General features: G+C 48.1%; 6 protein-coding genes across 6 annotated transcripts; 3 read left to right on the forward strand and 3 right to left on the reverse strand.

The window, feature by feature from the left end:
- Positions 1–46: 46 nt before the first annotated feature.
- On the reverse strand, positions 47–666 carry F5891DRAFT_701616 (uncharacterized protein). Its single transcript, XM_041372862.1, has 3 exons — positions 528–666; positions 263–469; positions 47–213 (listed from the first exon to the last, which is right to left on the reverse strand). Exons 1-3 carry the CDS (start codon positions 605–607, stop codon positions 102–104), a joined length of 399 nt encoding a protein of 132 aa, XP_041220372.1. The 5' UTR covers positions 608–666; the 3' UTR covers positions 47–101.
- A 5397-nt stretch (positions 667–6063) lies between these two features.
- Positions 6064–7070, reverse strand: F5891DRAFT_1194782 (uncharacterized protein; the record flags this gene model as incomplete). The annotated part of the gene is made up of 3 exons (XM_041368001.1): positions 6064–6435; positions 6490–6763; positions 6817–7070. The coding sequence occupies 3 exons, from the start codon at positions 7068–7070 to the stop codon at positions 6064–6066; spliced, it is 900 nt and encodes a 299-aa protein (XP_041220373.1).
- Positions 7071–7611: 541 nt separating this feature from the next.
- F5891DRAFT_1194783 (uncharacterized protein) lies at positions 7612–8403 on the forward strand (the record flags this gene model as incomplete). Its single annotated transcript, XM_041368002.1, has 3 exons — positions 7612–7890; positions 7951–8058; positions 8107–8403. 3 exons carry the CDS (start codon positions 7612–7614, stop codon positions 8401–8403), a joined length of 684 nt encoding a protein of 227 aa, XP_041220374.1.
- Positions 8404–9652: 1249 nt separating this feature from the next.
- F5891DRAFT_1194784 (uncharacterized protein) lies at positions 9653–11251 on the forward strand (the record flags this gene model as incomplete). The annotated part of the gene is made up of 8 exons (XM_041368003.1): positions 9653–9837; positions 9890–10024; positions 10089–10197; positions 10248–10438; positions 10488–10626; positions 10678–10869; positions 10927–11081; positions 11131–11251. 8 exons carry the CDS (start codon positions 9653–9655, stop codon positions 11249–11251), a joined length of 1227 nt encoding a protein of 408 aa, XP_041220375.1.
- Positions 11252–13990: 2739 nt separating this feature from the next.
- F5891DRAFT_961008 (uncharacterized protein) lies at positions 13991–16644 on the reverse strand (the record flags this gene model as incomplete). The annotated part of the gene is made up of 6 exons (XM_041375786.1): positions 13991–14736; positions 14785–15098; positions 15149–15371; positions 15428–15804; positions 15857–16374; positions 16423–16644. 6 exons carry the CDS (start codon positions 16642–16644, stop codon positions 13991–13993), a joined length of 2400 nt encoding a protein of 799 aa, XP_041220376.1.
- Positions 16645–18003: 1359 nt separating this feature from the next.
- On the forward strand, positions 18004–18367 carry F5891DRAFT_960867 (uncharacterized protein; the record flags this gene model as incomplete). The annotated part of the gene is made up of 2 exons (XM_041375776.1): positions 18004–18077; positions 18127–18367. Coding segments are annotated over 2 exons (315 nt in total), but the record flags the coding sequence as incomplete, so codon positions are not given.
- Positions 18368–18390: the final 23 nt, after the last annotated feature.

Here is an 18390-nt window from a genome sequence, read left to right on the forward strand (position 1 = left end):
ACGCAAGGGGTAGCCTCGGAAAGTTTGAAAGGCTACGATAAACGACCATAGAAGGGCCTTGAGGAGAGGCCGCGTGACAAGGAACCGGATGAGGAAGGACCTTACCTCGAAGTCGACGTTATTGATGATGTTGAACTTACAAAGAAAACTAATATCGGAACTTCAGGATCCAGCAGAAATCCAGAAACGCATATTGGCGCAATTGCTTCAGACCTAACAGGAGGGATTAGGCTGAGGGGATGGTGACCAGTTTGAGACCTACGTGTATAGGGTGAACAACCCAAAAAGAACATAATCCTCCCAAGCAAAAAAGAGACTCCTAAGTGAGGTCGGCATAGACTGATCCGAGGGAAGAAGGACCGAGTGAGACGCTTGAGATATCAATACACAGGCAGTAAGAATTATTAAACAAAGTATCAGAGGTTCGGTCCATCTGCAAGGATGATTAATATTGTCGAGCGGGAGAAACCTAGCAGAAGAGGCATACGGATGAGAAAGGAAGCCATAGAGGCGAAGACGAAACATGCTGGAGGACTCTAAGAAATCGAGAATACGCCCTCGTAAGGGAGTCAGCTTTCTGGTAAAGAACAGTTGTCGTTCGTTCCATTGTTCTTCGAGAGGTTCCTTGTTATCTTGTGTGGGAGAATACTCGCCATCGTCGAAGTCTTCATCCGGTATGCGAATTGAATTGTACAAGGCGTGGCCTGACAACGCGGAGAGATGCGCGTTGAAGGTGCTTCGACAAGTTACCATGAATGTTCAACGAGCCCGTTCGTTTGAGAGGGAAAGGTGAGGAACTGTAACGCGACGTCCTCCGCCTGATGGGGCCTGCAGCACCTCCCGTGCGCTCAGAGTCACTGATGGTCAAATCATTAGTATTAGCCCAACTATCGTCTGCAAATTTACATTGAGAATTGGTGCCAGTGAGATGGACATCGTCTCTGTCCTTGGATGTGTCAAGGTCAGACTCTGGAGTCGAAATTAACGAGGCGGAGTATGGATGATTCAGCTTGTGCAGAGGTGTAGCATGGACAGGACTTGTCTTTCAGTAGTGTAAGACAAGAAATATTAATTGGATTGATTGTTTTCGCATGCAATCCTACATGGGCGAGTGACGATATTGAGCGCTAAGCGGTTATAAGTCGGATTGCGATGCCTGACATGGCGCCTGTAAGGCATGCCATTTTTGCTGATAAAAGAAAAAGAAAAACAACGATCCTTGGACGTAGTACTAATAGTGACTAAAGGATTTGGAGGGACTCGAGGGGCTTCAAAAAGATATATGATCGTCATCGTCATCATCCAGTTCCCCATCGCTAAGCTCATCCAACTCTTCCGAGTCAGAATCTTCGACATCGCTGTCCTCCTGCCCATCGTCGCATCCCTCGCCATCCTCGCCATCCCCTGTCTCCTCATAGTCCGCATCCTCAGTCAGTGGTGATTACATCGCCCGTGCCATTGGCCTGTGCCGCCAACGCAGCCTGAGAGCCCAGACAGTCTCGAGTAATCCTCCGCAGCATCGCAGAATGTCCAACACCAAGGTCGGTGTAACGCATGAACATATCCCGATCTACGAATCTGTCTCAAACTTGAGAATTCAAACGCTACCAGAAGGTATATTTGTACTTACATCCCGACATAAAACTGTTCCCAGTCATCCAGCCGCCCGCAAGGGCGTGCCAATGATTTCCCATATCGAAGTGAGCTGACACCTCGTCCAGAGGCAAACGTTGGAATCAGATGTGCGCCTCGGATTACCTGCCCTGGATCAAGGAACCCAAAGGCATCTAGGTCCGACTCCTCTACAAACGCGATCTTGGGTAGACGGGCGTATTTTATGCCTGATTTATGGCCTTGCACAACCGCTAGCCACCTAACCCAGAGAAATTCGATGTGTCGCTTCGTGAGTTGGCCGCCTTGGTTGAACAATACCTCAATATGGTATATGCCCAATACACGGGCATACCAGTACGGATGGGTTGGCTCCGTCTCTCCTGAAAGTACCATAACGTCGCTGTAGGTTCTAGGGCTGATGGTGTCGTATTCTCGCCTGAAGTCGTAGGTAGTATAATGTATCTGCATGGTCTGGACAGAGTAGATAGTGTTGTTTGGGATTATGATGGAGTTGCGTTCCTCGTCTGTAAACGTGTGGTCACAAAGGCTAACGTCTAACCCCTTCAACCTGTAGAGAATATGATCCTTCAGTCTCGGTAGAAAGTTCTGACAGCCGCTGTGAGTAAGAGGTAAGGTGTCTCAGAAATGGACTTCTACCTTAATGGCAGGGTCGCCGTTGTGTTCTCGAAGAAATGCAAACAAATCGAGCGGGTTGTTCCGAGTGGCCGCAATACTGTGATGCGTTTCAGATAATGTCGATGGGGGGGCATTGGCTCCTGGTTGGCTGCCAGAGGAGGCCACTTCGGCCACCCGCCGTAGTACACGGCGCCGACGCTCGTGCTTGGCCAACTGAGCTGGAGTGTCTTTCTTACTGGTCAGTGGATAAAAGGCCTTCAGGGCTCTGTGAGCAAGCTCGCCCTGGTTTAACTTAATATGAGCTGCATACTAGTATGGACTTAAAAAAAGACGCACGATTTGAGTGCTGAAAGAATCAGTAGTACCGAAGAACCTGATGGTTCTCGCATAGTCTCCCATCGCATGAAATTTATACGTACCCAAATTAAACCTCTTTGTCTTCGCCCCGTTTGATCCTGGAAAGGTACCGTTCGTTTCAGATTGTTGAGCCATCCTACTGGTAGCGGGCTGCTTTCTCCTTGGGTAATTCGACAGTGTTGAAAGCAGCGCAGGTGTAGTCTCGGAACTTGCGCAAATTCTGAGATACTTTCTTGAACGTTTCTTCGAGAAACTCAACCGTGGACTCCGAGTGAATCCGAAGTTTGGCAAGAGCATGCCACTGCGAAAATCGATACAGTAGAGATTGTATGGCCACATCATGGTCGGTGGGGAAAAGCCCTTCGAAGACCGGAATTGCACACTAGCGATGGAGAGTAGTCAGCAGGTCGAGTACAGACAACAGCAGCCGGAAAATACCTGTAAGATATCTTCAAAGTCATGGGCTGCTAATCTTTTCATCTCAGAAGTATTGTTAGAAAATTTGCGAATCACGCCGTTACCGAAAGTCGGCACTTGTCGAAACCTACAACAAATTTGAGAGTCGACGACCTTTCAGCATATGACACTGCTCTTTACACATTCCTCGTACCTGCCGTCCAGGGCTGCGACAAGCTCACTACCTCGAGGAAGGGCATAGAGAAGCCTAATAAGATGGGTGAAGAGCGCCTTCCAGGTACCCAACTCGCATTCGTGCATGATGTCGATGACAAGCATGCGGAATGTGTCGAGGCCGAAAGGTCCGAGCTTTGTAACAAATTGATTCTGTGAGTAGATGGTGTGAGGCGATCATAAAATGATAAGGTAGATTTCACCTACCAGAACAGGTACCCATGATCCCTCTCCAAGCGTGTTTTGTACCTTCACACCATCTACAGTATTTCCCCATGTGTAAATGAAATCGCGAGCTTTGACGACGTTCGCGGTCACGTATGCTCGGAGGTTGTTGATGCGACTGTTCATGTCTCTTGCGAGCCCGAGAAAGCCAAACATACTTTTTGGTGTGACACAGCGAGGGCATGGACATAGACCCATATCCTTCATAGTCGCGATTAAAACTCTGTAAATCAATGAGCGAGTCAGCGTTTTAAAAATGTCGTGGAAGAACCCTACTTTTCAGGATAGTCGGCGGAATATGTGAAGATTCGGGGGAAGACCCTTCGCATCACTCCGTCGGGACATTTCAAAACTATACCGTGGCGATATGCAGCAAGAAAGTCTTCATCTAGCAGGATTTCCCAACAGGAATGGAACAAGTCTCTGCGGCAGTGGGTAAGAAGAGATGTCATACCAGTTTTTGATATGCGAGGCAGATTGCTGATAATATCTTTGATGCTGTCAGGGACCTGACACTGTCAAAGGCGGTGGACCAGCATGCAGAGTTCAAGAGGACTTACTGAAGGTAAGAATCCTACCAGGTGGCATGCTCCAGATTGGGGCGCTGATCTTGCGTATTTCGTCAAGTTCCCGAAATACATGTAAAGGGGCCAGGCCTTTGCAGTCCCGAAATTTGCCAAGTGAGTAGCATCGGAAAAAAACATCAAACCTGCAATGACACGCTCCAGTGAACACCCTGGTTCCTTTGGCAGCCTCTGGACACTATCCTGAGCTTCCAGCCAGGCATCGGAGGTGTAGAGTTCATCGTAGATCCGCTCTTGATGGCCGTCTAAGGGATCTTTCCACAATCGTTGGAAGGGCAAGAGATGGAATGCCCTTGCTTGGACGTCGGAGAACGCAGCACGTATGACTTCAACGAGAGGGCGGTAATGAAACCCGGGAACCGTATAAGGCTGAGGGCCATCTTCCCTTGCTCTCGTCGGAATGTTAATGCCGACACTGGTCTGAATCCAATCATCTGGAAAAATAACCCCTTTTCCGCTCTCGTCCCTATCCAGCTTTCGCAAGCTCCGCTTCACCGAGAAGTTCTCAAGGTGCTTGCGGTCGAAATCTTCTGCCATCATTACATCCCTAACAAGGTGCGCGACTTTAGTTTCAGATACCACATTGCTACCGGAATGCATCCAGGACATAAGGCGATAGGTAGTCATGTTTGGAAATGGGTAAGGTGGCGCAAAAACCTTCGCTGGTGAATCGGCTTCTTCAAGTTGGGTAGGTATTGGGGAGGTTTTTGCAAGTAAGGCGGATGGAATAAATTGGTCCGGCTCAAAGGAAGGACGGCGAGGGTATAGCCGACAAAGTCCAAAAGAGTTGAAGGTGGTCTGGAGGGTATCTCTTAGTGTTAAGAGAACCCGTCGAATCCTGGATTGGGCGGGCAGTGAGGCCGTTTGGATTCCAGCACTATCGGAGTAGTTAAGATCACTGTGCGAGGGTTCGATATCATCGAGAGGTCTCGGGATTCGTCTCATTGGGAATGCGGTTCCCTCTGAAAGGTTCGACAGATTTGTCAGAGGATGGACCCCTTGAAAGTTGCCCAAGGAGACACGAACCTGAATCAAAGGCGTCCATTACGGTCCCAGAATCGCTTCCCATCTCAACATCAATTTGATCAATTTCTTGCCTTTCTAAGTCGTAGTTGCCACCGTTTTGCGAGACCGTAAGACTGCCCGAGTCTTTGCCGTGTAATCCACAAGCCATAGACATTGGCCCGTGTAGTTTGTGGGGAGCAATTGGTTTTAGACTCGGACGGTCCCTCACATATCGGATGGCTGAAATTCTCTAACGTTGATTTCAGTACTAGGATAGCTAGAGGTTCTATCCTCATGTCGAAGCAGGAGGTCACTCACTGAGGTGCTCGACGAAGGATTTGGAACCAAACTTGAACGAACTGCGTCCTTTGCGCGATCACGTCTCTTCCTACTCGCAAGACTGCTGTCTCTCTTATAGAATCGGCAGTGTAATCGATGTTGACTGAGTCCTCGGTTGTCTGTTGGCCTGGCCCAAGAGCAACCCGGAGCATCGCATGAAACCATCAGAATAAACAAGAAAAGACAGATCCAACTGAGCGTTTCAGAAAAACGCATGCCGATTTCGAGCTAGCAATCCTGAAAGGAAGTTGCAACTAACACATTTGTCTTGGACTCACAGTAGTTACAAACTAGTAGCGTTCAATGTTCATGCTTGGTAAGCGTCACACGTCGAATTTGCAGAGAAATGCGTTGCAGCCGCATAGAGGGCACGTGAATAACCATAACTATCATGATGTTTCCTTGCTAGCTCAGGCTACCGCAAGGGACTCCACCAAAAGCTTATATTTCTTCAAAGACAGATACATCAATAGTCCTACCAACGCTATTTCGAACTAACTAGTGAGGTGGAGCCGGAGCGTAGTTATACATACTAGCATCCAAAAACAAGCAACCGGTGTATCCACCATGATTCACGTGGGAATACAACATAATTCGTAGCAAGGGTGATAGTGTCTGGAAATACGATGATTAAGGATATTTGTCAGGTAAACCCATATGTACTAATAATTCGTTACAGTTCGATAGACTGAGAACGACTGGCGAGAAGGGCGAGTTCAGCATCAGCCAAATGAAGAGATTTCTTGTCATTGTCACAGGTTGCACTGGCATATTGGGCATGCATGGCCAAAGTAGGTGATGTCTGTCGTTTGACAAGGACGTCCAGCAACCACCGCGATTCTCGGTCCGCCATTATGAATTCTGTCTCCGATTCGTCGCACAAGGAACGAACAAGGGTGTGTAGCCTCTGGACCTCCGCAACCTCCCAGCGTGCGGTGTACCAACGCATGCGTTTGCGTTCACGAACCGCTTCTTTATAATGAACAGCACAGCGGACAGAGTGCGCGCTAAGCCGTTCTATATGGCTAAAATAGATATCCTGAACCTGTAATGACATCTATCTTGAGAGCTGTGGTATTTTGTTGAGAATATAACATACCTTCTGGCTAATATCTTCCAATGAATGCCCGTCATTGACAGGTCTGCCTAAAAATCTGTCAAAATAATGCTGGTCTTCGAAGGAGGTGATCATGGGATGAGGATAGAAAGCGTGGGTGCTGTCAATCTCAGCCAAACGATTTGGAGTCGGCGACCCAACTCCAGCCCGAGCAGACTCGCATGGATTGACAGCATGTGGTAAGGGACCGCCGGATTGCTTAGAATGAGGCGTCCAAGGGAAGTTATCATCCTCTGCGTCTGAGATATTATTAGAGCTACTAGTAGCCGCTGTCAATTTTATATTTGAGTTTATCCACCATTGACATACAATGGGCGATGAATACCTGATTCTGGCACGGCGGACGAGCTAAAGCTTGGAGGAGAGCTTGGAGGAGAGCTTGAATATGGGCTGGGAGCGCGACTGGGAGAAATATCCCCAAGCTGAGGGTGTTCAACTTGTTGAAGGGATGCAATCTGTGGAACGTGAAGTTCTGAGACTTCACTCATGCTACGGTTGCGGCCGGATGAAACCTTAGGTTCAGGTTCATCACTATGAGACAGAGCCAAGTTTAAGTGCAACATGATTGTTCAAAGGTGGGGCTTTGGGTATTTCAGGGTGTAAGCGATTGGTAAATAAGTCTTCGGAGTTTGAAAGTAATATTCGCTGATCGGACTTGATTCTTGGATTCTTCGCATTTCACTGACCAACTCACAGCACTGTGCAGGATGATATGCTGCCTGCTCGTCAGCTAGTTGCCCGGAGAGGAAATGAAGCAAACTTATTTCGGAGGATAAGGATAAGGTGTCCCGAAGAACTTCGTGATATGATCGGAGAACTCAGCACATACCAAAAAAGGGAACTAATTTATGTTTTCTAAAAAGGAGTGGTTTGGATCTTTGCCAAAAGGATCTTGCTACTACGCCATGAAGCACAGCCCTATAGGCACCTGTCAGTGAGCCTGGTTGCACATATGCACATAGCCTATGTCGGGCCCACGACCCTACTATTGATGCTGTCATGGCTCTGGTGATTGTACGTCACCAGAGATAGACCGAACTATAAGAACTCACAGGTTGACCTCAAGCCAATTTCCCAACAACTTACTACTCAGGCTAGCCTGACATGGACGGTAGCCTTATGTTTGGATATGATCGTGGCCGTCCTGCCAGTCACGGCAATCTAGCGGCTGTAACCACTCGGGTCAATTGGGATACAAGTGTTCAATTCGAACCCAGTCGCCAACTCGTGTCTGAATTTTCTACGACATCCGTAGTATTTGGTCCTACTAGTGGTACTTGTGCTGGCTCGAACGGATGGGGGTGTTGCTTGGAATCTGGAGGTGCTGCGACGCTTAACCCTACACGGGAACCTCTGAAGCCTGCCAGGTATCAAGAAGTAGTAGTAAGTGGCTACGGTTCCTTCATTTGAAACAACATAATGCTCACGTATTACATGTCTCAGTCGCAGGAGATTGTTATTGCTCCGAATCATTCAAGTTTGAGAGAGAAGGAAAATCAGGGACTATCTGCCGCCATCACGACTCCGCTGAGTCCGGCTCGGAAGACAGTAGTAGGTGTATTCCAAAAGGCGTGGGTTTCGTTGTGCTGACAAGATCAGGAAGCTGGCTCAGCAGAAAGTTGTGAAGTCATACTACGAGCTCAACTTGAAGTTTCTTGCGCCAAGGTAGCCTGTAGTACTCATCCCAAGAGGAAGATCGACAGCATCGATCCAAATCATTGCACTGAGAAGGAGAAAGTGTTAGTGCGGCCATCTCCGAGTCCGGATCGTACTGCTCCAGCTGCCAAGCGCATCTGTCGGGAGAAAACAGGCACTGACTGGCAGACGGTTCTTGACATAATCAAGCATGGCGAGGAGCAACAACAAAAAATACTTGCAGTAATTGAAAGCGAGTAGTTACTTTTGGTAAACTTGTTGCACTATGGGCTTGAGGAGGGCCGATGAACTTTGATAACATGAAAAAAATCAGTTTCATGGCAGATGAAGTTCCGAAGTTCGTACAAACCGAAGCTAAAGGCTGATCATCACCCGTGCCTGCGACTCGGATGGTGGACAGTCAGGGCTAGTACCATAATGATGATGATGAATCATTACCGCCGCAATACAACCAATTCTGATACAAACGATATCCAACGAGCTGCTCTCACGATGCGAAGAACGGCGAATCAGTCGAAGGCTTGAATCCCATAGAGATCGGATGGTGAGCTACTCACCCGTTAGCCATCCAATGATAAAATTAACTACTCCTGCCAGGAAAATTCCAGCACCTGTTGGAGGAGGACGTTCTGGCCCGGGTCGCTTCCCAGGCCCGACTGTGGGAAAGTTTGTGCTCGACGACTCACATGTACTCACAAGTCGGACACGACATGATTCATCCCAAGCTCCGGCCTTGTAGATCGATAAAACCATGGGACGCCTTGATCACCTGAGTTGTGATGTTGACGCGCTCGATCCGAGCATCGTGCGTAGTATCTCGGGAACACCGGTAAGCTTTGGATTTTGATTTTTGCCAGTCAGTCACGCCTTGGCGCTTGTAGTTCACCTGGGATGTCACGGTAGTCTGTCATCTGGTCTATGCCCTTTTGATGGAGATGTGGAGAATCCAGGAGAGGCGGCACGCCAAGTGCCATTTCACTGACAATCCTGCTACTAATAAATAAACATGATTTAGATTGCAATTTGGGACGTCTTCCTCTTCGATACGGATTTCAAGGTCACTCGGCCCACGCGATACTATTGCAAGGGTCTGCGCCTCTTGCATCCCGAACTGGAGGACCGTGACTTACTTGTTGGCCTCAACAAGAGACAGCAGCAGCCGCATCCACAGACTCAGACGGAGACTCATTTGCGAGAAGCTGATGTGTCACCCACCATTCGCGACGACCGAGTCCGAGGCCAGGGTAAACGCGTCATAATATTCAAAGTTTTTATAACGTTAATGGTTTCCTAACTAGGTATCTATTCAAGCGAGACTTCATCCCTGGCCAACCCAAGATAGGTAGGCGCCTGTTGCCCTATTGGCGCCGCGGCTGGTCGTCACCAGCATATAAGGTGCCAAATAGTTAGTATTATTCATTGTTCCTTCCCTCTTCCCTCTTCCCTCTTCCCTCTACTGTCGGTCAACGCTCTTCTCTACTCCGTCTCCATGTCGCACGTTGAGGACACCTCTATACCACACGTCGACTCGGAGGGTAACGATGAGGAACAGGTCGATTTCTCCCAACAGTCCAAAACCATGGCACCATCTGTGGAGGCCCGACAAAGACGGAGAATTGCGCAGCTGGAGGAGAAACTGCTGACTCTCGAGTCGACGCGCACGGTGAAAGAAAGGTATGCTGCCAAGTAAATGAATCGCAGGCTTTTCTCACAGTCTGATCGTCAGGCAAGCCAACTATTACATGGCTCAAGGAAGGGCCATCAGGCGCGTTGTCGCTCTATTCGACAACGTCGAGGACCTCGTCACAGAAAATGACCGAAGATATGACGATTCGGACGGCGACCAGGAAAATACTCTCGAGTCAGTTTGTTTTTCGCCCTTCAAGTCTGTCTGTAAGAGCTAACTGTTCAGCTTGTTTATATAGCCAAGATAGGCTGCAGATAGGGTATCACGCACTCACAAGTACATTACCTTGGTTCCATAAGGAGGGTTCAGAGATGGAGTATGACGACTATGCACAGCTATTGAAAATAGTTGGTATTCGCCATTTCGATCGTCTCGACCGTGCTAACCATTTAACAAGCTTCGGCAGGGGGCTGACAGTGCTCGAGGTGACGACACTTCGAAACTTAAGGCTCTCGTTTCCGATTGGGTAAATCGCGAATTCAAGCCAGATCCCCCGGTCGACTCCGATGACAAGCATTCTCGTGGATTCACAAATTATGCGTGCGGCATGCTGCTCTGCCCAGCTGAGCTTGATTGGAAAGACCCGGTGTAAGTAGTACACTCAAAATTCTCAGAAAAAACACTCACCATTTGGTAGGGTAAGGGCAGGAATACGAGACCGCTCAGAAGGTTACATCGTGACAGATCTTTCCTTCCCGGCCTACCTGTATGAGGGGTATACCGCCAACCCTGACGATCTGGAAGAGGGCCTTTTCAAGAGCAAAATCCTTCTTCAGGTCTGCTGCACCAGCCGCCTATCTCAATGTTAATCTCACCAGCTTATTCAGAGTTACAAAGCGGTGTTCACATCGCCTTCCTCGGCAAAGCACGTAGAAGGCGACGGTGATGGCGCAGATATCATTGAGAACAACAGGCGCGCTAGGAGGTCTTCCTCCGGCCTCAAGGTCAAGAAACACGTGGCGCATATTATTAAAATGACAAAAGTTACACCTCGCTCGATTGCGTATATAGTATGCCAAGTAAGTAACGCTTGGAAAGCCCGAGAGCGATGACGACTGATAAGTGCACACTGGCAGGTGCGATTTGCACTTTCTTCTATTACCTCTTGGCGGTCTGTTGATGGAGACTTCGACTACGTGCAATTCTGGCGAACAATTGTCGATTTTTTCGAAAAGCCCCCCGGTCGAGGAGCGCGTCTCAGGGCCGATAAGCTCCTCGAGTGGTGGACCAGGTGGGTCGTGTACATTCTCAACGGCCCTCAACTGAATTCTGCCGTGTAGGAAGGTTTTCGGAAGAAGTCACCGTGATGACATTAGCAACACGGTAAAGGCCAACATGTCTGTTAATGCTCTCACAAGGCAGAGGGCACAGCGTGATGATGCGGATTTGGATTCACCCTAAGAAGTATATTGCTTAAACTGTCTCTTACGATTGTAGTTGGTATTACTTTGTTTTTAATGAATTGCCTTCGTGATAATTTCTCGGTTTGAAATGCATGAAACAATCATCCGTTATTTGTCTATCTAAGTTCTATCATTTATGCATTGGATCACTAGGTCGTCATTAAGTGCCAACAAGCGTGACTATAGGAATCTCTACATCATCTGGACGTCACGTTAATAGCATCAATTAAGCTACAGTCCGTGCACCCACCCGCCGGGTTGTTTGTGAGTTCCAAAGAGGAAGTATGGAGCGACAATGGTGATATCTGTATTGTTTCGATGTCGTGCTAACAACATCAATCGAGCGACAGTTCGGCCATCCACCCACCTGTTTAGACAAGCTGCATCTGGCACACTGGATTGCTATCGAGTTTTATCGAGGAAATACCGCGCGACCACGGCAATATCTATAATGTGTAACTGTTGCGCTAACAGCACAAATCAAATTCCAGTTCACGCATCCTCCTGCTCGGGAAGCTGTAGTACAGTGAGGAAATACAGCGCGATCATGGTGATTGCAGGACAAACAGTATTGACATGCAAGATCAACGTGATTGTAAGACGACTTGACTTCGCTCACTGAGTTTTTTGTAAGTTTCATGGAGGAAATACGGAGCGACCATGGTTAACTCTGTATTATCTGGCCATCGTGCTAATCACATAAATCAAGCTCCAGTTTATGCATCCGCACGCTTAAAAAGGTCTGTTGCAGTGAGGAAATACAGCACGATCATGGTGATCACGAGACAGAAAGTATGGACTTGCGAGATCGACGTGATTGAAAGACAGTTATACATTATGCCCACAGTATCCAAAGCAGAAGACATTTGCCAGTCTTTGAATAAACACAGAAGCTTGTGTGTAAACTCAAAGCAAGATATAAACAATCTCTCGGTGACCTGGCGAACGGATCCCGACTGTTGTAGGTAGGTAAGGCTTGTTCGCATGGGTTCCCAGTCGATAAATAGTTGACGAACATGTGTCCCGGCTGCCGAATTCGAGGTCGAGGTACATTGCTACAATAACACATTGTCCGTACACAGTCTAACTTCTTTGGATGCAGTCGTAAGTGACATACCACTGCTAGCCATTAGCTACCCAAAGAAAGTCGCCTCGAGGTTCGAGCCCACGACACAAATTGATTGTCGCCCAGTTGTTGAACGTAACCCAGCCGCTGCGCAAAGGTATAGCATCTTCACACGGATTCCAAATTGATGCATGACTGACAAACATTAGACATATCCAAAAGATACGTTCCAAGTCGAGGTACGAAATTTTTTTCGTGTCACGCATTCGGGTGAAATATATCCTCGTAGTTGGGAAGATATGGGCTTTTACTCTTACATGGAAAATTGACATAAAAGTGATGAAAATTTGGTTTGTCAGAGAAATGTATCGAGATTCAACGGAGGACGCACATGTATGTCTCCCGCCAAGGGTAACGCGTCTTAGTGCTCCTGAAAGATACTGACTTTGAGTCTTAGCTCGGTTATTGTGTCACATAAGGTAAGGCGTCGATATCTAAAACATAGAGCATCAAAATTGAGAAGGATATAGATATTTGTTCTCGCTCGCTTGTTGAACACATCGTCGATCTTCGGAAGATGCTGCATTTGACCCTCAGCTTTGAGGTCGCAAACGTTACTTCCCGACGTTGTGGTTATGATTCATTCAGCTCGACTATTAGCTTCGCCGAACATCAATGCAGTTTTGCTCACTCGGTGGATAGTCATTATTCGCTGGAAGATCGCGTCTTTTCCTCTTGACTTTGAAGTCAAGAACATGTCTGCTTGAAGTTGCGTTGATGATTCATCTGGCTCAACCATTAGCTTTGCCCGACATCAGTTTAGTCTTACCCATTTGGTGGACAGTCGTCGTTCGCTGGAAGAGCGCGTCTTTTCCTCTTGGCTTCAAAAAGACGAACTTTACTTCGACGTGGCGGCTGTTAATGCCTCTAGGTTGACCATTAGTTGTTGCTCCACCTTGTTGCTGAGTCTGAGGTCGCACAGTGTGAGTGTCTTTCCCGGATCGCAAAACTGTGTAAGAAAATCAGCAACTCCCCATTCCTATTTAAAGTCAAATATGACCATGTGACGATCGATAGCAGAATTTTGCTGGTGCTTGTGATTGTGCACTATATATTGCTATCTATATCATTCTAATCTGTCCACCAGTTCTCTGATGGATAAGTGAAAGAATGTTGGAGCGCTCGCTCCCGAGTAGCGTTTGACCCGATGCTATCTTCAATGGTCAACGATTGATGGCTGTAAGTAATTAAGACTGTCGTCCCTTAACCGTTACGCCAAAAGGCAGTGATAATCAAAGCACACACTTTGATCACCTGTGATTCCCACGTAAATGCTTTTATTATAGGTGATAGTAGATGGGTCTCGCACCTTTAAGGTCAGGCAAATTCAGCGGATCACTGCCTCCTTCAATATCTCCTGGATAAAGAGGGACTTTACATACCAACCGGACTATAGGACTGGGTGCGTGCTGCCGCCGGCATCTCGGCAAATGACGTGACGTGTTCCCAGCGTCGGCTAATAATATATGAAACGTCGAGCTCGCTGTGCGACGCGACGAGCTCGCATATCTCACGTTCAAGTAATGGGATCGACACCGCGTTTTGACGACATATGTACCAGTAATGATTGTAGTACGTAGGGAATACATGTATAATGTGCAAATGACTCCACTACTCTTCTTCAGCATCGCTATGAATCCCAAGGCGTGAAAAGTCATCAGCAATGAGCAGGACATCTTGTAAACTCCTCGATGCCTGCTCTACTACCTCCTCCTCCTCCTCCTCATCATCATCCAGATCATCCTGGGTATCTAGGTCTAAGGCAGATGCAGCGTGATCAACAGGCGAGGGTTCAACAAGCATGCGAGCAGGAATCTGTGCATTAGGTATGCTCGCGCTCTCCCCAGGACATGTATAAGCGCTTATACCAGGAGCTAGTGTCCCACTGAATCCCGGAAGCTTCGATATGTCGTGAAGCCGGTTGAGATGTCGTGACTTGAAGCGTCCTCGAGTGTTTCGGTGAATAGCGATTTGATGTGCGAGGGCTGGGTTGGTATCCTTCAACTGGTCCTCACATTCCCGTAGATACTTCTCTTCATCGCGTATATAGGTCACCAGGCGTTGGACCTCAATATTGAGGCGTTCAATCTCCTCACGCGCCCGACATATTTTGAAGTGGAGATCCATTGCGCTACGAGCGGCAGGAGATGACCAAGGGCGCTCGGAGATGTCTACACGCGTGTCACGAAGGAGGTCGAAGTTGGCAAGAAAGGCGTAGTTGACAACTTCTTCCCATTTCAGTGTTAAGCGGGGAGGGGACAGTGTCCTAGCAATAGTGTTGTACGTGTTGAGGGCTGACCTGATAGCAACGGAGCGAGCCTGTAATGCCTTGGCGATGTGTTTGCGTAGTTTATAGCCTGAATACAATCAGTAGTCGCAACTCCATGTATAGTATAGAGACTTACCTGTCCCTGCTCTGTTCATTTTCGACAGTTCGAATATCCGAGCGACGATGAGACCCTCAAGACGGTCTAGTGCCCGTTGGTACTTCCTGTTAGCCACTAGCCTCCCTGCGTTCTGCCACTCTACATCTCTGGGAACCCACCGCTCCGTGATTTCTAGCTTGCCCTCCAGCGCTTGCACTATCTTGAGATTCCTCTCATAGTCTTCCAGTGCGTGACGCCGTGCACCCTCAGCGTTGCGAGTGCGTTTGACCTGTGTCTCATATGAATCTTCAGAAGGTAATTCAACTGCTGCCATCGCAGCACCAAGCGCATCACTGCGCAAAATGTGTCAATCAGTGATCATGAGATACGTATCACAACTCACCTGCTCGCTGCAAGATTAACGAGCCTCTGCCAGTACTCCATCTGGAGTGTTTCTTCTTCAGGCTCGCGCGTTAGACCAACAAGATAGGCCTTTTCATCTTCCAACCAGCGCTCGAAAGTACTCACATCAACTACCTTGAGATCTTGCATGAGTTTCGGTAGCGCTGCATTACCATCATCGAGGATATCTAGAGCTTGCTTGTAGTTGTTGTACAAAAAATCGGCTAATTGAATGAGTGATTATTAGCAAATAAATATCACGTGTCAAAATGTAGCTCACATAGATTAGCGTAGACTTCGAAGTCGTCGTTGTGTTCGAAAAAAGAATCGATGGCTTGTTGGCGATGGAAAATACTCGCGTAACGTAGTGCGGAGGCCAAGGAATTCGATTTCGAGAAAGTCCGTTCGCACGTCTCCAGATCTTCCAGTCCCAGACCTTTGGTATACGTTGTGAGTGAGAAAAGTTGGCACAAACGCCTGTGGGCATGTCCATGGAAGGCCCCAACAAGGCAGGTGTGATGCTTCGAACGTGTGAGGGGTCCGAGGGAGCTTCTGTCGAGAGTAGTCTTGAACTGACAGCCGATGTCATACCCGCCTCCTAGATTAGTTCCAAATACGTTCAGCAACTTCGAGACCACGGCCAAAGGATATTTTGCACTGCCGAGCAACAATCAGTTGACGAACGAGCTAAAAACTAAATAAAACTCACAGTTCCCCACTCTGTACCATGTCTGCAATTAGCAGAGAGAACCCATGGCGGCACACGGCCAAAAAGATGCCTGTTTCATCGTAAATCCCCCATGCTTTCTTTGTTTTCGCGTCATCCATATTCTTCCAACGCCCTTCGCACGAATTCTCCCCGTCGCCTGCAGCACTAGAGTCCGATGCAAACTGGTCAACGAAGGTACGAGATAGATAGCGGTCAGTCCTGAGCTGCTGTCCCGTCGGGAGTTCACACGATGAGCCGAGAGAGTCGTCCGTATCAAACGTTCTTCGAAGGACTCTTTTCAGGGAGTCATTCCCGTCCATGGCATATAGCAAGCTGAACTTTAATTTTGCTTCGTCCGTTAGCACATATGTACACGCGGGGCAGGCGTGTTTGAGTCGCCAGTCGGGTGAGTCCCGCTGAAGCGACTCGGCTACCATGGCTGCAACCGCGCGTCGAACGTCGAGGTATAAGTCGAATGCGATGGAAAATTGACGAGAAAGGTATCTGTGAAATCCCACCTATGTGTGATCAGAGATCAGCCTAGAACAAATAAAAGAAGCACACACCCCACGCAAGTCGCTCATTGATTTGACGAAGGCCTGAATGGACAAGTGGGGACTCCTAAGGTGCATTACACGATAAAGATCCAGGGCTTCTGTAGTAATGCCCACAGTAGGCGATATAGGCGAGCAAGGCATCACGCCTTGACAGACGAGGGCAGAGGCAACGGTGCGGTCGGAAGATAGTATCTTAACAGTAACTTTGTCAGCGTCTATAGAGAAGTACATCAATGCCGTCACACGAGTATATATATACATACACAATGGTAAGCAATTGAAATCGAAGTAAACACTCACAGAATACGTCAATGACATTGATTGTCCATTGTCCAGTAGGCTTACTCTCTGGCAGGTGAGTGTCTTCACTTTGCAGCCGGTCAAAAAAGCCGCTAAAGTCTGCCTTGGATTTTTCCAAGCTCCAGGTAAGGTACGCATCAGTCATGGCAAGCAACTGCGAAGCAAAAGCCTGGTTCCTACGTAGAACGCGGTCACGGCGTGTACGATTATCAATACGGCGTCGGCCACGAGCTCGATCCTTCCTGCCATTTAAACAGGTGCGTCAATGCTTTACTCTCTGGTAAGTACTAGCATTACTTACATATCCCAGAAGTCTCCCAAAATACTTGTCGCAAGATCAGCAAACTCGCCACCAGTGTGGCTGATGGGCAATAGTTCGGAGCCGTTCAAGACATCACCAAAGTCCATTTGTTCCGATTCATCCTGCCACACATCCTCTGCGTTTTGGTCGTCTTTCAACGCTTCCAGAGCTCGACGTTCATCAGCGCTCATTTCTATATACAAGGTTAGTTTCGATTTTGTTTGAAATTGAAATTAGCTTTGAGCCTTGCCTTCCAGACGTATTTTCCGGCGTTCATTCGTACTTGCGGCCTGCTTGACCAACTCCCGATGCTTGAGTACCTTCGAGACCGAGTTAACAGGCAGGCCGTGTTTGTCCCTCGAGGACTTGATGTACCGGATGGATCGCAAGGAAATATTCGTTCGAACACGTTGCCGCTGTCCATGAGTCCCCATTGTCTCCAGCCCTCGTCCGAGTCTTGTGTTGGTAAGATTTTGTCTTTTCAATTCACGTGACTGATTATTGTGTAGTGTCTGTTCGCCCCACACCTCATTACACTCATCATGTCGCGCCGTTCGAGCCCTCCATTTACTCGCTCTCCCTCCCGGGACAATCACATCCAAGACTTGCACAATTTGCTCAACAGTATGACTCTATCAGGTATGTATTTCGTTTTAATTCTAACATCGAAATACTAAAGCTTCCTGGTAGATTCCCCATTTAACACTATCACCTGGACTCGCAACACTACCGAGTCCATCACCTTATCAGGATCTTTACACGCGCGATCTGCACACACCAGTGCTCCCAGCGGAACAAACCTTGGATCCCCGTCTCCTCCCACCACCACAACTTCTCAAACACCCCTGCAACCTCGCACCCCTAGACCATCTAACAATATCTCAGCAACTCCATACGCCCCGTCCCAAACCATTTATTCACCAACAATCACACGAACAGCCTCCAAAGTCCCGCTTGTTCCAAAGCCAGAGGAGATCTGTCCACCACGAGCTGGTCTCAAACCTGATGGTTTCTGGGTCATCACAGTCGGACAAGAAGTGGGCATTTTCTACCACTGGTACATGTTGTGTCATCCCTTTGGCTTGTGGTATCTAATTCGATATCTACTTCAGGGCTGATGTCGCGGAACGCACGAATTTCATCAGCGGGAACGTTCAGAAACGTTACCCATCATTCCAGGAAGCTCTCAAGGTCTACACTGTTAAATTTAATGAAGGCGGTGTGCGCACAGTCCCCATTCCAGGAGGCCCATTCTGGCCATCCTCTCCTTCACCCTCACTGTCAGCAGAGTCAGATGAAATGTGGTCACAGGTTGATGATCTGTCCGAGACCATGAGCCAGTTTGGATTTTGAATATTCTTAGTTTGACTCACTTG

The sequence above is a fragment of the Suillus fuscotomentosus genome (genome assembly GCF_016647785.1).
Source record: "Suillus fuscotomentosus strain FC203 chromosome Unknown F5891scaffold_74, whole genome shotgun sequence".
NCBI lineage: Eukaryota > Fungi > Basidiomycota > Agaricomycetes > Boletales > Suillaceae > Suillus > Suillus fuscotomentosus.

What these genes read in the sequence shown, in the direction of transcription:
- F5891DRAFT_701616 (XM_041372862.1), bottom strand. Translation starts at nt 607, where the DNA reads ATGGAACGAACGACAACTGTTCTTTACCAGAAAGCTGACTCCCTTACG. An exon ending in CGATTTCTTAGAGTCCTCCA is followed by an intron (nt 470 to 527) that starts GCATGTTTCGTC and finishes CTCTTCTGCTAG; the next exon opens with GTTTCTCCCGCTCGACAATA. An exon ending in GGGTTGTTCACCCTATACAC is followed by an intron (nt 214 to 262) that starts GTAGGTCTCAAA and finishes CCCTCCTGTTAG; the next exon opens with GTCTGAAGCAATTGCGCCAA.